This window comes from Gorilla gorilla, chromosome 5 (genome assembly GCF_029281585.2).
Source record: "Gorilla gorilla gorilla isolate KB3781 chromosome 5, NHGRI_mGorGor1-v2.1_pri, whole genome shotgun sequence".
Classification (NCBI taxonomy): Eukaryota; Metazoa; Chordata; class Mammalia; order Primates; family Hominidae; genus Gorilla; species Gorilla gorilla.
The window spans coordinates 182,285,258-182,301,318 of NC_073229.2; the positions used below are offsets into that span (position 1 = coordinate 182,285,258).

General features: G+C 49.9%; 1 protein-coding gene across 4 annotated transcripts in view; it reads left to right on the forward strand.

Annotated features, from left to right (window-relative positions):
• SYNJ2 (synaptojanin 2) overlaps positions 1-16,061 on the forward strand; it is a 117,986-nt gene that overhangs the window by 65,070 nt on the left and 36,855 nt on the right. For all 4 annotated transcript variants that reach the window (XM_004044878.5, XM_031012330.3, XM_019029957.4 and 1 more), the window contains 3 exons: positions 8,534-8,595; positions 12,902-12,998; positions 15,633-15,805. In XM_004044878.5, coding sequence (XP_004044926.4) covers positions 8,534-8,595; positions 12,902-12,998; positions 15,633-15,805 — 332 coding nt within the window. The remainder of the gene's footprint in view (positions 1-8,533; positions 8,596-12,901; positions 12,999-15,632; positions 15,806-16,061) is intronic.

The window sequence follows — 16,061 nt, forward strand, 5'->3', positions numbered from 1 at the left end:
GTGGTGGTCTACCATCACCGGCTTCAACTGTCACTATCAAGCCTAAGGCTGCTTCTAGTTATTTTTCTCCACTTTGAACTTTTTCTCTTCCTTCTTCGCTTAGGTTAGATGAAAAGTGCAAAGATTTTGGGGTGAGTAGCTTGCGTATTAAGCTGCAATGCTGTCCCTCCTTGACAGCTGCCGTTGGAAACCCAGGAGTCCGGCAGGATGGGGTGGGGTTGAGCAGAGGGTCGTGGATGAGGATTTGTCTGCATGTTTTCCTGGGTAATGGTACCTTCAGTACTTCCTGACTCCATGTCTAGCAGCCGTGTACCTTTAATAAATTTCATTTTTACTGTGTAAATGGGCTGTGCAGTTTATAAATAGCCACATTGAAATTTTACCCTTAAAGCAAATTGCTCCCTGGTCTAGCTAGTTCGAGAATCTATTTATGATCTGTGTCTGTGGTTGACAACGTTGCTCCCCTGGTCATTGTAGAAGCTTCCTCCTCCTCATATGCTGTATAGGCACGTGCCTTGCCAAGGTAAATTCAGTCTGTCTTTTGAAGTTTCCTGCAACTGAACCAAACGGAGGAGGATGCCGAGTAGAGCAGACCCCTCTTGCCCTGCCTTCGCCTCTTCCCTGCCAGAAACCATTCGCCAAGTTCGTGGAGTCGTGGCGCTGGATGGGCTTGTGTGTTTGTACCTTTCTTTTTTCCAAAAAGGACATGAGATGGCTTGTAGTATAAGTTTCAAAAATAAGCGAAGAGGTCCGGATGAAGGGCAAGAGTCGAATTGGTGCCCACGATGCATGCTGTGGGTCTCGTGTGCGTGGGAAGGAACCTGACGCTTGTTCCAAGCTTCCCCGCAGCCACCACAGAAAGAACCGCGGTCACAGCCAGTTTATGACAGTGACTCAGAGCACGAGCTTTGAAGTGACGCAGACCTGGGCTCAAATTCAAACTCTGGCTCCCCTGCTTTGTAACCATGTGTGTTTGAGAGGCTCTTATCTGTGCCAAGCCTTAGTTTACTTTTCTGTAAAATGGGGCTAACAATATCTACCTTATAGGGTTCTAGAGAAGATTAAAGAGCGTAATATAAGAATCTGGCTGGGCATGGGGGCTCATGCCTGTAATTCCAGCAATTTGGGAGGCCAAGGTGGACACATCACTTGAGGTCAGGAGTTTAAGACAACCCTGGCCAACATGGTGAAATCCCATCCCCACTAAAAATGCAAAAATTAGCTAGGCATGGTGGCAGGTTCCTGTAATCCCAGTTATTCAGGAGGCTGAGGCAGGAGAATCACTTGAACCTGGGAGGCGGAGTTTGCAGTGAGCCAAGATTGTGCCACCACACTCTAGCCTGGTCAACAGAGTGCAACTCTGTCAAAAAAAAAAAAAAAAACACACAGTATCTAGAATCTAAAAAGTACTCAAAATGGCAGCTGCTATTGATACCAATAGAAACAAATGATAACACCCAGGAGATAAAACCAATGGTGGCATCCGGAGAAGCGTGGCTCTTGGTGCCCTGAGCACTGAATGAGAGTTTCCTCCTGTCTTCGCGGGAACAGGGACACTGTGAGATGTAGTAACATGAAGACAGCTTCCTGGTCAGTCTTATCTCTCATCCCTCATAGACTCATCGTAAATCAGTAACCCCAGATGAAGCCATTTATTCATCCCAAACATTCACTAAGCGTCTGCCAGGTGTAGGGGGCACCAGGGATCAGATACAGTCCCTGCCTTTAGGGAGCAGGGGGCAGGACATGGCAGTGTTGTGTGGACAGAGCCGTGCTGGAGGAAGGGAGAGGCCCCGGGGGCAGCTCTCCCAGGCTGAGGGTGTGGGGTGGGCTACCCAAGAGTCCAGACTGGGGAGGGGTGAGGAAGAAGCACTCAGGCAAGGAAGGCAGCCGTTGCAGAGGGAACAATGGGTGCAGGTGTTGTAACCCTTGGGTTCACAGTGATCAGGGAGTGTCGCTGGGTAGCTTCTTGAAGTCCTGGGCATGAAGGGAATGGGAGGACAGATAGGAGAGGTGAGCAGGGCTGGGTCAAGGGCCTGTGGATGCTACACTGAGGAGTTTGCATCCCATACCAGCAGTTACTCAAGCAGTACTCCCCAACCTTGTTGCACAGAAGACTCTGCTGGGGAGCTTGAAAAATCCTGATACCCAGGTTGATACCATACACATTAAGTCACAATATCTGGGGCCGGGAGCCAGGCAGCCATCCTTTTTGAAGACCCATGGGTGACTCCAGCATGCAGAAAAGTATGGGAACCACTCGGTGCTGTGCTGGCAAGCCATTTTTATTGGGGTCAGACTGGGTGCAGGGAGCTTTGGTTTGTAGCATTTGTCCATTGCTGTGGTGTAAATTCTCCCATTGTGGCCACTTTCAACCTACGGCTCCACATCACTGAGCTCAGAGTTGGGACCAGCTGGGTGCACCGTCGGCTTGCAAGCCTGCAGGAGCTGGCTCCAGCACACACTGGACACTGCTAAAGGGCTGCAAGAGGTAGAGACACAATTAGAAGTCTAGGCAGTGTTAGTTTGGAGGGGAAAGACACCAGATGGGAGGCCGTTGAGCTGAGATTTTTGGGTAGCCTTAAGTCTGGTAGGAGTGGTGGGGTGCAGGGGAGAGGTGTGGAGGTGCTGTCTGCGATTCTTGGGCCTCTTGAGTGCTGATCGAGACTCTGCTGTGACTTCCACAGCCAGGAGTTCTCCAGACCCCGACTATCCTCATGGCTGTCTACCTAACCTCAGTCTCTGGTCTATAGGATTGAACTAATGACTTTAGGGGCCAGAAAAGAGTAGCTGGCCCTTTGCCCAGAGGGGAGGAGGACGGGGTAGAGGAGAAGGAAAACTACAAAATGCAGTGACAGTGGTGGACCCTGCCCCCAGCTGCAGCTCGTGCCTGTGGCTTCTGACACCCAGTGACCTCAGGACTAGGTGATGCCAGAGAAGGTGGATGCTGGTCAGTGTTGGAGCAGGACAGAGGGGAGGAAGGATATGAGGCCCAAGGAACCCAGACAAAAGGGATGCACGGGGTGATGGAGGAAGGGTGAGCTCCGGAGAGAACATGAGGCCCAGCTCCCCTCCACTTTTGCCCAAGGCCTCACTGTATTGCCTTTCCACCTGCTTAAAAAAAGCAGCTTAGGGTCATGACTCAGGGAGAGGCGGTTAGACAAGTCCAGTAATACAACTTGTTTAGGGGATGGAGGGACCCAGCCTGAGGCCCTGAGCCCAGGGAAGCAGCTGTGGCAAGCTGAGCCTGGTCACGGTGTCCCTGAGGCTCTGCAGGTATGCACATGCCTCTGCTGGTATGCATGCAGCTCTGCAGGTGGGGACACGGTTCTGCAGGTGTGGACATGGCTCTGCAGGTGGGGACACGGCTCTGCAGGTGGGGACATGCCTCTGCTGGTATGCGTGCGGCTCTGCAGGTATGCATGTGGCTCTGCAGGTATGCATGCGGCTCTGCAGGTGGGGACATGCCTCTACCAGTATGCACGTGGCTCTGCAGGTGTGCACCCGGCTCTGCAGGTATGGACACAGCTCTGCAGGTGTGGACAGGGCTCTGCAGGTGTGCATGCAGCTCTACAGGTGTGGATGCACCTCTGCAGGTATGCACATGGCCCCTGGAGCTGTCTTCCCTGCCGTACCTTCTACCCCTTCATGGGCATTTGTAACCTGAGCCAAAAGGGAGCATAACAAGTCCAGAAGTAAGTCAAAACCAGAGCCACTCAAACTTCAGCGTGTGTGCATAGGAATCTCCTGGAGGGCTTGTTAAAACACAGATTCCTGGCCCCACCCCTGGAGAGTCTGGCTCAGCAGATCTGGGGTGGGCCCAGGACTTTGCATTTCTAAGAAGCACCCAGAGGAGGTCCAACGACCACACTTTGAGAATCACTGGTCTAGACTTAACAGATCCCTTCTGCCCATTCCCTGCTCTGGTCATTCACCTGGGGGTGGTGCTCCCAACTGACTTCTTAGTTCTCTGAGGTAGAAAGGTTTGTTGTCAGCAGTGATACTGGACTAGCCACTGCAGGGGATATTGACCATGCCTGTGACAGTTGGGCCCAGCCCTGTCCACACGGAATGCTTGTCTAAGTCCAGGATAAAAGACAAGCCTGAGGCCTCAGAAAAGATGTGCTGCAGCCCCTGTCCGGGCTGTGCCTTCTACTGTGGGCAGCTGATTCCAGGGCATGCCGTCTGCTTGCCACATTCCCTGAGTCCTCACTGATGTGGTTGAGGGGATCCCATCAAAGGCAGGTGCCTCATTTCACTCTGCTTTGCTGCCTGTTCCCTGGACTCAAGGGCATAGTTTCTGTCAAATTAATTTGCACTTGTGCAGGCTTGTTAGAAACTTTGAAGTGCTTCTGGGTCTTTCCATGGGGGTCCTGGTTAGGTGTCATCACCCAGGCCAGGGGATTCAGCGTCTCCCATCCCTTTCCTGCCTTTCCACTATACCCAATGGCATGTTGACTCGGAGGGCACTCAGTAACTGAGGAATGGACTGCTGACTGATAATGCAGTTTATATGTTAACGGGGGAGCTATAGAGCCTGGGGATTGGAGCCTACTAGGTCCAGTCATCTGTGCGACAGTTTCTACCTAATTAAAAGAAGAGGCTTTGGGTTATGACTCAGGGAGAGACATGTCCAGTAATAGAACTTGTCACGACGGAGAGCCAGGCTCCTCAGCCCTGGCCTGCTGAGCTTGTATTCTCTTCTTACTGTGCTCCCATGGGAATGATCCTATAAACAGCTGCTGCTCATTGCTGAAGCCAGGGGAGATTTCTTGTGATGACTGACAGACCACACAGAGCAGGTAGCCCCTCTCTTGGGTTTTAGCCCTGGTGACCTCTCAGAGGGTGGCTGAGGGGTACACAGACCCGCTGACTTCCCTCAGGGTGCAGGATGGAGCAGGCCTCTCGGTAGTGCGGCCATGAAAGTTTTCAAATTTTCTGAGATTTCCTCAGCCAGGTGTTGATGTCCATGGGGATAAAGGACAGAGGTGACACAGGCAGCAAAAAAAAAAAAAACCCACAGGTTTGGGGTGAGCCTTTCTTAGGAGCTCCATTAGCCAACAGCCAAGATGCCTCATTTTGCGCTCACTTCACTTGTGACCAAAGTGTCTTAGGACCAAAAGGGATTTGGGACTTTGTTGAATTGTTTATATAAAAAAAACCCTAGCCAGGCACAATGGCTCAAGCCTGTAATCTCAGTACTTTGAGAGGCCGAGGTGGGTGGATCACTTGAGCCCGGGAGTTCAAGACCAACGTGGGCAACATGGCGAAACCCCATCTCTACAAAAAATAAAAAAATAAATAAAAATAGCCAGGTGTTGTGGTGTACACTTGTAGTCCCGGCAACTTGGGAGGCTGAGGTGGGAGGATCATTTGAACCTGGGAGGTTGAGGCTGCAGTGAGCCGTGATTGCACCACTGCACTCCAGCCTGGGCAACAGAGTAAGACCCTGTCTCAAAGAAAAAAAAAAAAAAGAAGAAGAAGAAAAGAAAAGGAAACCTTCTCCAAGGAATCTCTAAATCTATTGCTGAGAAACCAGTTCTCTAGATGGGTGCTTTTCTTGAGTCTGAGATGGGGCAGTTGTATCACCTGTAGTGCTGAGTTATACAATGACACATGAAGCATGATAATAGCTACATCTCATAACATAGATAAATCTGATGACACTACTTTTACAACACTCAAACAGAAGCAAAACTAAAGAGTGCATTTTTAACTACTTATTCTTGAAATAATTCAGACCTACAGAAAAAATTTAAGAACAAGAGGGAGCTCCCATATGTCCTTCACCCAGATTCACTAAATTTTAACCTTTTGCCACACATGTTATTATTTTTTGAACCGTTTGAGAGTAGGTTGCATATATCACGTCGGTGTTAGTCCATTTGCCTTGCTGTAAAGGAATACCTGAGGCTGGGTAATTTATAAAGGAAAGAGGTTTATTTGGCTCATGGTAATGCAGGCTATACAGGAAGCATGGTGCCAGCATCTGCTTCTGGGGAGGGCCTCAGGAAGCTTACAGTCATGGTGGAAGAGGAAGGGGAGCCAGTGTGTCATATGATGAGGGAGGGAGCAAGGAGAGGGAGGTTGCAGGTTCCTTTAAACAACTAGCTCTCCTGTGAACCAGCAAGAACTCATTCGTTACCATGGGGTTGTCACCAAGCTATTAATGAGGGATCTGTCCATATGATCCAAACACCTCCCACCAGGCCCCACCTCCAACACTGGAGGTCACGTTTTAATGTGAGATTTGGAAGGGACACACATCCAAACCATGTCAGTGTCTCTTTACTTAAGTGCAAAATATACTCTCCTACATCACCATAGTATAGGTACACATTTGGGAAATTTAACATTGACAAAGTACTTCAATCTCATCTGCAGGCAATATTCCAAATTGATCACTTGTCTCAGTGATGTCCTTTGAAGCACCTTTTCCCGCCTTGAGTCTAGCATCACATACTGCATTTTGTGGTCATGTCTCTAGTCTTTAATCTGCATCTGTTCCTCGGCTTTCTGTCTTTCAAAACATTGATGTTTTTGGAGAATGCAAGCCTTCTTTTCCATTAAGTTGAGGGTCCCTACCTTTACGTTTTCCTAGTGTTTCATTATAATCACATTCAGTGTGTGGATCCCTGACCAGAATGCTACCTACATGATGCTGTATCCTTCTCAGGGTACCAGATCTGGAGGCACACGGTGTCCATCTGCCCCTCATTAGTGATGTTAATTTTGGTCACCCAGTCAAGGTGCTATTCAGTTTCTCCACTTACGGTTAATATGTTTTCCCTTTCAACTAATCAGCAATCTATGGGAGACAGTTTGAGACCATGCTGGTATCCTGCCTCTTACTAAACTTTCCCTTAAGATTTATCATCAACAGATAATTTTTGCTGAACAATTATTTACTATGACAGTTGTAAAGTGACGATTTTTAAATGATTTCCTCCAAATTTATTACTTGGTATTCTACTATAGAGCCCTCTCTTGTTCCCCATTCACCCACCTACACACCCACCCACCTGCACACTGATTCACCCATCTGTCACCCATTAACCCATCCATTCATCCACCCATTCACCCACCCATCTACTTATCCACTCATCGTCCACCTATCTATCCACCCATCCACCTATCCACCTACTTGTCTACCCACCATCCACCCATCCCTCTATCCAGCCAGTCATCCACCCATCCAGCCATCCAGCGATCCAGCCATCAATCCACCCATCCAGCGATCCAGCCATCAATCCACCCAGCCATCCACCCATCCATGCACCCACCCATCCACCCACCCACTCACCCACTTACCTATCCATCCATCTTTCATCTACCCATTCACCCACCCATCCATCCATCCTCACATTCACCTGTCCATCCATCCACCCACCTATCCATCTGCTGATGCATCCACTGATCCATCCATCCACCCACCCATTCTCTTATCCACCTTTCTATCCATCCACTGATCCATCCATCCACCCACCCATCCATCCATCCCCATTCACCCATCCATCTATCCATTCAGTCATCCATCTATTCACCCATCCATCCATCCCCCCATTCATCCATCCACCCATTATCCATCCATTCAGCCATCCACCCATTCATTCACCCATTCATCTATCCATCCACTCACCCACCCATCTACCCATCCACCCATCCATCCATCCATCCATCCATCCATCCACTCAGCTATTCATCCATCCACCCACACAGCTATTCATCCACCCACTCATCCATCCATCCACTCAGCTATTCATCCATCCATCCACCCACCCATCCATCCACTCAGCTATTCATTCATCCATCCATCCACCCACCTACCCATCCACCCAGCTATTCATCCATCCATCCATCCATCTGTCCATCCATCTATTCACCCATCTAGTTATCATCAGTATAGATTCATGAATTTCTATTTTATTCATCAGGTTAAAATCCATTACTGTCCTCATATAGTTTGATGTTCAGATTGTCCCAGATTTGGCCAGCAAAAGCCCCTTTAAGCTGGCTCCAGCAACAATATGTATTTTAAATGTATTTTCTAAAACTAAGTTGAGTATTAAATAAATAGTTCTATTAATAATAAGGCAAATTTGATCACTAGGATGACTCAGATTTTAGGGGGAAATTAGTGTCCCTGAAGGCATAAAGGAGACTGAGAAGCAGTTTCTGTCTCCACAGTTGGTTTCACTGACCTCTGTGCTATCAGAGAGCTTAGGATCTGACATCTGCCTCATCATCTTACCCTGGATCTGCTTTCTGTGGAAGAATTGCAGCAGACATGGTCATGTTGCAGTTAGGACTGGGCAGCAGCAAAGCCAGACTCGAGGCACCTAGACCTGAGTTTGGAGCACTGTTAGCTGAATCCAGAGAGCTCAGCCTTCCTGAGCCCTGAAGAGACCACAGAGGTGGCCTAGTGGGTGCCACATGCAACCTGGCTGGCAGTAAGAAGGCGAATGGGAAAAACCACGGCCTCCTTGGTTTGCAGAGCAGGAAGAATCACTATTGTTACTTCTCTTTGCTTTAGGTTGGCTCCCATCATCTGAGACTCCACAGAGGCCTGGAAGCCAATGCCCCTGCTTTCGACAGGTAGGGATTGTCTGACACCATCCAAGCCTGTCATTGTCATCCTTAGACATCGTCCTCCCATCAGACACAAGGGAGAGGGTGCGACGGGAAAGGGAGGACCCTGAACCCTGAATCTAAAGCTGCTTTCCCTTTGGTCCTTTATGCAAGAAGGGAGATGACAAAATGGGATTTTTACTTTGTTCTCAGGTTTCCTGAAGGTAAATTAATGAATGTTCAGGTAGCACTTTATAATTATTTTATCTTACCAGTTTCTTGCAATGAGCCTTCATCTCTATGCCCTGGTTAATAAGGGATCATCTAAATTATAGGGTATTTGAAGCTGTTTGTTTTTTGTTTTAAAATAGTATAGAATAAATAAGTATAGAAAAGTATAAAGTGAAAAATAAAAGTACCCTAACTCCCAGTTACCACTCTCAGAGATTTTACTATTAGTAGTTTTTTACATGTCATTCTAGAAAACAATTTTGGCATTTTATGTGTGTGTGTGTGTGTGTGTGTGTGTGTATTTAAATACACAAATTGGATCATAACACATTTACTGTTTTGCAGCTTGCTTAAGAAAAGCAGAGCTATTTGTAATATGTATTTGAAATAATAACTTCTTTAAAAGATTTGCTTATTTAATCTAAATACTCAATATTTTAAAATTGTCTTAGTGAATATAGTAAAAATTCTCGAAAGTAACATTTTAAGTGTTTGAGTCATTCTACCTGAAGCTTTATTGAGACTTTAAATTTGCTTTCATACTCTTGTTAAACTTAACACTTGTCATATGAGCCCAGATGTGACCCCTGATTAGTGTGTGACATGTAATGGGCTTTTCTGTAAAGAGATATTTAATCAAGTATAGACAAGACCATTGCCTTTTCCAGAGCATTATTAGTATGTCCTGAGCATTCTACATGCGGAGTTCTTTCAGTTGACATTCATCTATACTAAATTGTCTTAAGAAATAGTGAACATGAAACTGAAAATGAAATTCTACCTGGCTGAGCTTGGTGGCTCAGATTTTAGGGGGTCGCCTGGGTGACAGAGCGAGACTCCATCTCAAAACAAAACAAACAAACAAAAAACAAAAATATTCTACCCGAAGCTGACCCAAAACAAGAGGGAAGGGTCATGCTGGGTTCGCTTCAGGAACCCTCCTATGTTTAGGAGCTTTCTTAAAAAATACATACATCTAGTTGAAGCACATTTGCATAGACTGCAGATTTTTCAGAATCCTGGTAATGCGTGGTGTGTGAGATGCACGTACCACAGAGAATGAGACCTCTCTCTCCTCACAAGCACCCCAGAGGCTGCCTTCCCCCTTGGAAAGCATTCCTAAATCTAGGGGTACACTTAGATCTCTTCTGCAAATCACAGGACAAGCTGCTGAAAGGGTGACTCTTTCTACAGGCAGCTACTGTGTCCAGGAAGTCTCTTCTGTAATGCTTCTTACCCACGACACTGGGCTGGAGGCAGGAGTCCTCCCGTTCCCTTGCAGGTGCTGCTGCTCTCATGTTCATTGCTGACTATGTTCCCCTCATTCGAGATAACGTTTGGAAATAAGGTGACATGTCTGCCTAGTGGCCGCAGTGGGGCACCGTGAGGGTCCCCCTGAGAGCAGGCTGCCCAGGTCCTCGATGGTGTCCCTGGACTGGCATGTGCATTGTCCTGGGTGCTTCCCAATTCTCTTCTCTGGGACATCACTACGCTCTCAAGAGTCGTGCGGTTCTCTGATGGATTTGCTTGAGAGTAAATCCTTTCTTTCCCCCGCAAAACCTTCACACAGATAGTTTTTCTCCCCAGAGGATGCTTGTTTTCCTTTGCCTGAGCTGCAGGGGTGCCCCTGTTAGCCGAGGCGGTCTCTTGTCACTTTGCTGTATGTGCTCCATATCTGAGGAGGGCTGTTTGCAGCAGGACTTTGGCTGCAGCTGCTTGAGTGGGGTCTTGTCATCTCTGTGTGGTGATGAGTCTGGGTGGAAGGGCTAACCTTTCACAGGGCGGTGCCTCAGTCTCCCCTCACAGGACAGTGAACCCCTTCTCCTTCCCCGCCCCGCTCTGCGGGCGGCTGCTGTGCACATCAGGGGGTGCCGAACTCTTGGTCCCTCCCTGAAGATGAGAAGGATGCTTCCAAATAGAAATCTGATTCCTCAGTGTCCTGAAAAACTCCTGTTTTCCAAGTAGCTTCCTATGACAGTAACCCGTAGGCAGGGCAAGTGAAAAACAGGCCTCAATGCTCAGGGTGACCCAGGAAGAAGCCTGTATGCCGCCGACCTTGCTGCTGGTGCCAGCGCCCCCTTACGCCCTGGGTGCCAGCGCTCCCTTACGCCCTGGGTGCCAGCGCCTCCTTATGCCCTGGGTGCCAGCGCTCCCTTATGCCCTGGGTGCCAGCGCCCCCTTATGCCCTGGGTGCCAGCGCCCCCTTACCTGGGTCAGCAGGGCCTCTCAGCTCACCAATAACGAGCATTTTACAATAAAGGGAAAGAAAGAGGAACCACCTCCCACACACCAAGCACTGTCCTTGTCACTTTCACTCGTCTTTTTAGTCCTCCTCGCCATTCTCCGCAGGAGGGGAAGTAGCCCTGCTTTATAGATGAAGGAGCCAGCTCAGAAGGGATGAATCATTTGATCAGGGGAGTTTGGGGTTGGGACAGCATACAGTAATGATGAGGAATAGTGAGTAATAATGAGTAATAACAGTTTCCTTCTGGCCCTGGGCTTTGGAACCAGTTGAGAAGAAGGGGCAGGAATGAGACAGGCAGAGATCAGAAATGGGCCTTGTTTCTGATGAACCACATTGTGAGATGTGGCTTGGATGTGTGGCCACGGTGGGCTCCCTCACCAGGGGCAGAGCCTGCACGTGTCAGAGCCAGGCCTGGGATGCACCTTCTCTGGGCAGACCGACCCAAAAGAAAGCCCACAAGGGCTGAAGCCACACACAGCCCGCCCCAGGGCTGCCTGGAGCTGCACATGGAGACGGGAGCCCGGGAGGGTGCTCACCCTTAACTTAGGCCAGGGAGTCAGCAGGCAAGCCTAACTTCAAACTACCCACTTCAAAATCCATAGTCTTTCTACTACTGTCCCTTAAAGTTAGTAAGAGAATGTTTTCTCTTATTGCATAAGAAAAAAAATGATTTTTTTCATGATCATTATTAGCTCTTTAAAAAATTCCGCTCATAAACGTGTCATTACAGAAATTTGGAAAAGAGAAAGATGTTTGAAGAAGAAAAGAACTTGAATCATATAAAATTCTACCACTTTTGACATCATGTGTTTTTTTCCAGTGTTTTTTCTATATTTAGGCATAAAGATTGCACCATTAAATGATAATTTGACATCTGCTTTTTGCATTGTATCATTTCCCTATGTTTTGTTTAAGGCACTTCATTTCAACATGTTTAAATTTGAAATGTAAGGTTACTTTTAAAAAGCTGGTGATCAAGAATAAATATTGGAATCTCTCCCTAATATTTCAACATACATATTTAGAAAGTAGCTTCCAATACAAGGAATGTTTTCCAAAGCCTGCAAGTTTTGTTGTATCTCCTTGTTGTGGTCTAGCATAATGCAATACAGCACTTAGATCGAAAACAGGATGCTGAGTTGAGAGCTCTCCTGCCAGTTGTTCTAGTTTTGAGAAGGGTGGGTACCAAGCAAAATAAGAGATTCATTTCACACATGTGCACATTGCATGTGTAAGACTCTAGGCCAGGCGCGGTGGCTTATGCCTGTAATCCCAACACTTTGGGACGCTGAGGTGGGAAGATTGCTTGAAGCCAGGAGTTCGAGACCAGCCTGGACAACATAGCAAGACCCTGTCTCTATGAAAAATAAATAAGTAAAAATTAGCCAGATGTGGTGGCATGTACCTGTAGTCCCTATTACTTGAGAGGCTGAGTTGGGAGGATTGCTTGAGCCCAGGAGTTTGAGGCAGCAGTGAGCTATGATCATGCCACTGCACTCTAGCCTGGACAACAGACTGAGATCCTGTCTAAAAAACAAAATTCTGTTGATGAAAGTTCAGGTTAGGTGTTCTAGATTTAATGGGAGGTGCTTTATAGAAAGTGCAGCATATCCTTTGTCTGATTCCAAACTCATGTAGAAGTCTACGTTAGCTAGTAGTAATGGCAGCTGGGAGGTGCAGGTTCTCTCCACCCAGGCTCATTTTCCACGCTTTGGGTCATGGGGGACAGCTGGTCCTGGACTCTGGCACTAAGAAAGCATGACTCCTTCTGCCCCGTCTTCCCTTGAGGGGCAGAACAGGGCAGAGTCTGCGCCTGTGCCCGTGCCCAGCATCACGCCCACCCCGCTGACTTTGCAGGCACATGGTGCTTCTGAAGGAGCAGTACGGGCAGCAGGTGGTCGTGAACCTTCTGGGAAGCAGAGGCGGAGAGGAGGTGCTCAACAGAGCCTTCAAGGTAAGGCCAGGCTGCCCTCTCCACAGCTGGGCTGGGCGGCGGGTGGCCATGGTGGAGCGTTGAGCCTGGAGGTGGCTCCTGCAGGGACTGGAGCTGACAGCCCAGCCCTCCTTCGTTTCCTGAGGCTTCCCCAGCATTCCGACCAGTGAACACGGCAGTGCTCGGTGACTCGGGCCCTGATACAGTGAGTGTAATTTCTTTTTTTTTTTTTTTTTTTTTAAGACAGAGTTTGGCTCTTGTCGCCCAGGCTGGAGTGCAGTGGTGCAATCTCAGCTCACTGCAACCTCTGCCTCCCAGGTACAAGCGATTCTCCTCCCTCAGCCTCCCAAGTAGCTGGGATTACAGGTGCGTGCCACCACACCTGGCTAATTTTTGTATTTTTAGTAGAGACAGGGTTTCACCATGTTGTTCAGGCTGGTCAAGAACTCCTGACCTCAGGTGATCCACCCGCCTCGGCCTCCCAAAGTGCTGGGATTGCAGGCATGAGCCACCGCGCCCGGCCTAGTGAGTGTAATTTCTGTGAGCTGATGGTTGGGAGAATTTGCTCAAAGTCAAAACAGAGCATCTCCTGTCCCCAGCCATGTGTCCCTTACCCTCCCCATGGGGCTTTGAGGGCTTCTGACCTCTCAAGGTATCCCTCTCAGTCCAGCCCAGGAGCAGGCAGGCCTCCCCTTCTGCCCTGGCTGGTCCTGGGTGAGTTCCCGCAGCCCCACAGGGCACTCGGCCTCAGGGCTCAGGAGCAGGAAATTCGGTGGCTTTCCCCTGCTTGCCGGCTGGCCTTCAAATTTCCCCCTTCCTTGGGCTTTCATGGCAGCTCCCGGACCTGCTGCTGCTGGACTCCTGTGGGCTCCTTCAGACTTCCTTGGGGGCTTTTCCTGGCGATCCTGGACAGAGATCCTGGGCAGGGTCACAGAGCCATGGGAGCAAGAGACTCTGCCCACCTGGCCACGGTCCATCCCTGTGCATGGATCCCAGGCCTCCAGCCCCCGCCCCCTGCTCCCCAGGCGCAAGACGTTCCAGAATGAGCCAAGGGGGCTCCTGGTTCCTTTACCAGCCTCCATGTCCCCTGCCTAATAGAGAAAAACTCTCTCGTTGTTTAAAGCTCAAAGATATCCCTTACAGAGAGAGCTCGAAGTCGCCTCACTGGGGGTTAGGGCGATCTCTGAGCCTTTCCCTCTGCTTAGAAACACCACATGCTTGTGCTCAGAGCAGGCACTTCCTGGTTGCCAATTTTATTTGGCCAGACCTGCTTTTCCTGTTTGGTTTGTTGCTATTAGCAACGAGCTCCAGAAGTGTCTCCCTTCCCACCCATCTTGGCAGTGATGCTGGCTGCTAATTTGAAGGAAGAAGGGAAAAAGCTAAAAAATAAGAATAATAATAAGAACCCCAAGTCCTTTTCCCCATGCCTTGAGTTGTGGCCCCTCCCATCAGTGGGTGAAGTGCCCGGCACTGGTGAGGGCGGGAGATGGCAGCCACCTCATGCGGAGAAGGGTGGGCTCCTGGCCAGGTAGGGAGGGGCACTCTAGCTGAAGACCTGGGTCATGGCCCAGCCTGGGGTGGCCCTCAGCCACATCAGCTTGGCCCAGACCAAGGTTGGTGGCCCGGCAGCCTGCCCAGGGCCCAGTGGCCATCAGTCCTGCTGGATGAAGCACTGGCTGTGGAATGCATGGCACTGAGCCACCAGGCACTGTTGGGCTCCTCCAGCCTCTTGCTCACAGCAAGACTTGCTTGATGATGGCAGCATTGCATTGATTTACACTCAGGCCTATCACAGGCAGTCACGTTGAGTCAGATCAGATGACCCCCAAGTCCTTCTAGTCCTTCCAAGTCACTAGGACCTCTGGCTGGGCAGAGGCTGGACTGGCCTGACCTGAAGCCACAAGGGCATGGGTGCAGGGTGAGAGGCCTGGAAGCCGGGTGGCCTGGGTAGGCGGACAGTTTGTCCTTCATCACGGGGCTCTCTGGGGAGAAAGCCAGGGAGCTGCCAGGCCAGGGAAGCCTCATATGGAAGGGAGGGCTCTTAAGGGCATCCTGGTGCCATCAGCAGCCCCTTGCCCTGCTTCCCATCTCTCCCCACCTTCACTCTGTCTCCCTGACCATCCTGAAGTAGCATCGGGATGTGGGACCCACCTGGGCCACTTCAGCTGGAGACTTGGTCTCTTCAGAGCATAACCACCAGAGGCTGGTGCGCGGCAGGATGGGGCCAGTTACTAGGGCAATGGGGAGCTGGATTATGAGCTCTGCAGCCTGCCGCAGCACTGCTATCTCCGAGGGCCTGGGGCACCTGGGCCACCTGAAGAACAGAGCAGTCCTTCCTCACCTGTGCCCTCCGGAGAGCCCTGCAGGAGTATGATCTCTCCAGGGAAGCCACACCTGCTCTGGCTTCTTTTGCTCAAGGGGGACCTTCTGCCCTTTCGCAGGCAAGATGCTCTTTGTGGGTTTTGTCCCCCCAGGGCCTTTGTCCTGTGCTTCCCTTTCGGGGTCAACTGCCTGGTCCACTGTGAGCTTCCAGCTAAAGCACGTCCTGCAGCGAGTCACCCTGGTTAGCCGCACGGGTCAAGCTCTGCAAGGAGCTTGCCCTCCTCATCCTCCCTTCCCTCTGCTCCCCTCACTGCCCTCCCCTCCTCTTTTCAGAAGCTGCTCTGGGCTTCTTGCCACGCGGGCGACACGCCTATGATCAATTTTGACTTCCATCAGTTTGCCAAAGGTGGGAAGCTAGAGAAATTGGAGACCCTCTTGAGGCCACAGTTAAAGCTGCACTGGGAAGACTTCGATGTGTTCACAAAGGGGGAGAACGTCAGTCCACGGTGAGGCTCGCTGCGCACTGTGCTGCGTCTTCTGCTGGGGGGAAGCGTCAGTCCACGGTGAGGCTCGCTGCGTGCTGCGCCTTCTGCTGGGTGAGGCGGCAGAGGGGCTGTGCAGTCTAGGACATGTGCCCTATGAGGGGCAGCTTCCTTCCCTCCCCACTCAGTTACCCTTGTGGTTTCCTGGGTCGTAAGCTTGGCGACGCCGGGAATCTTGGGTTCCAGCTTCTCCTCTCCCTTCCCACAGTAGGAGACAGGC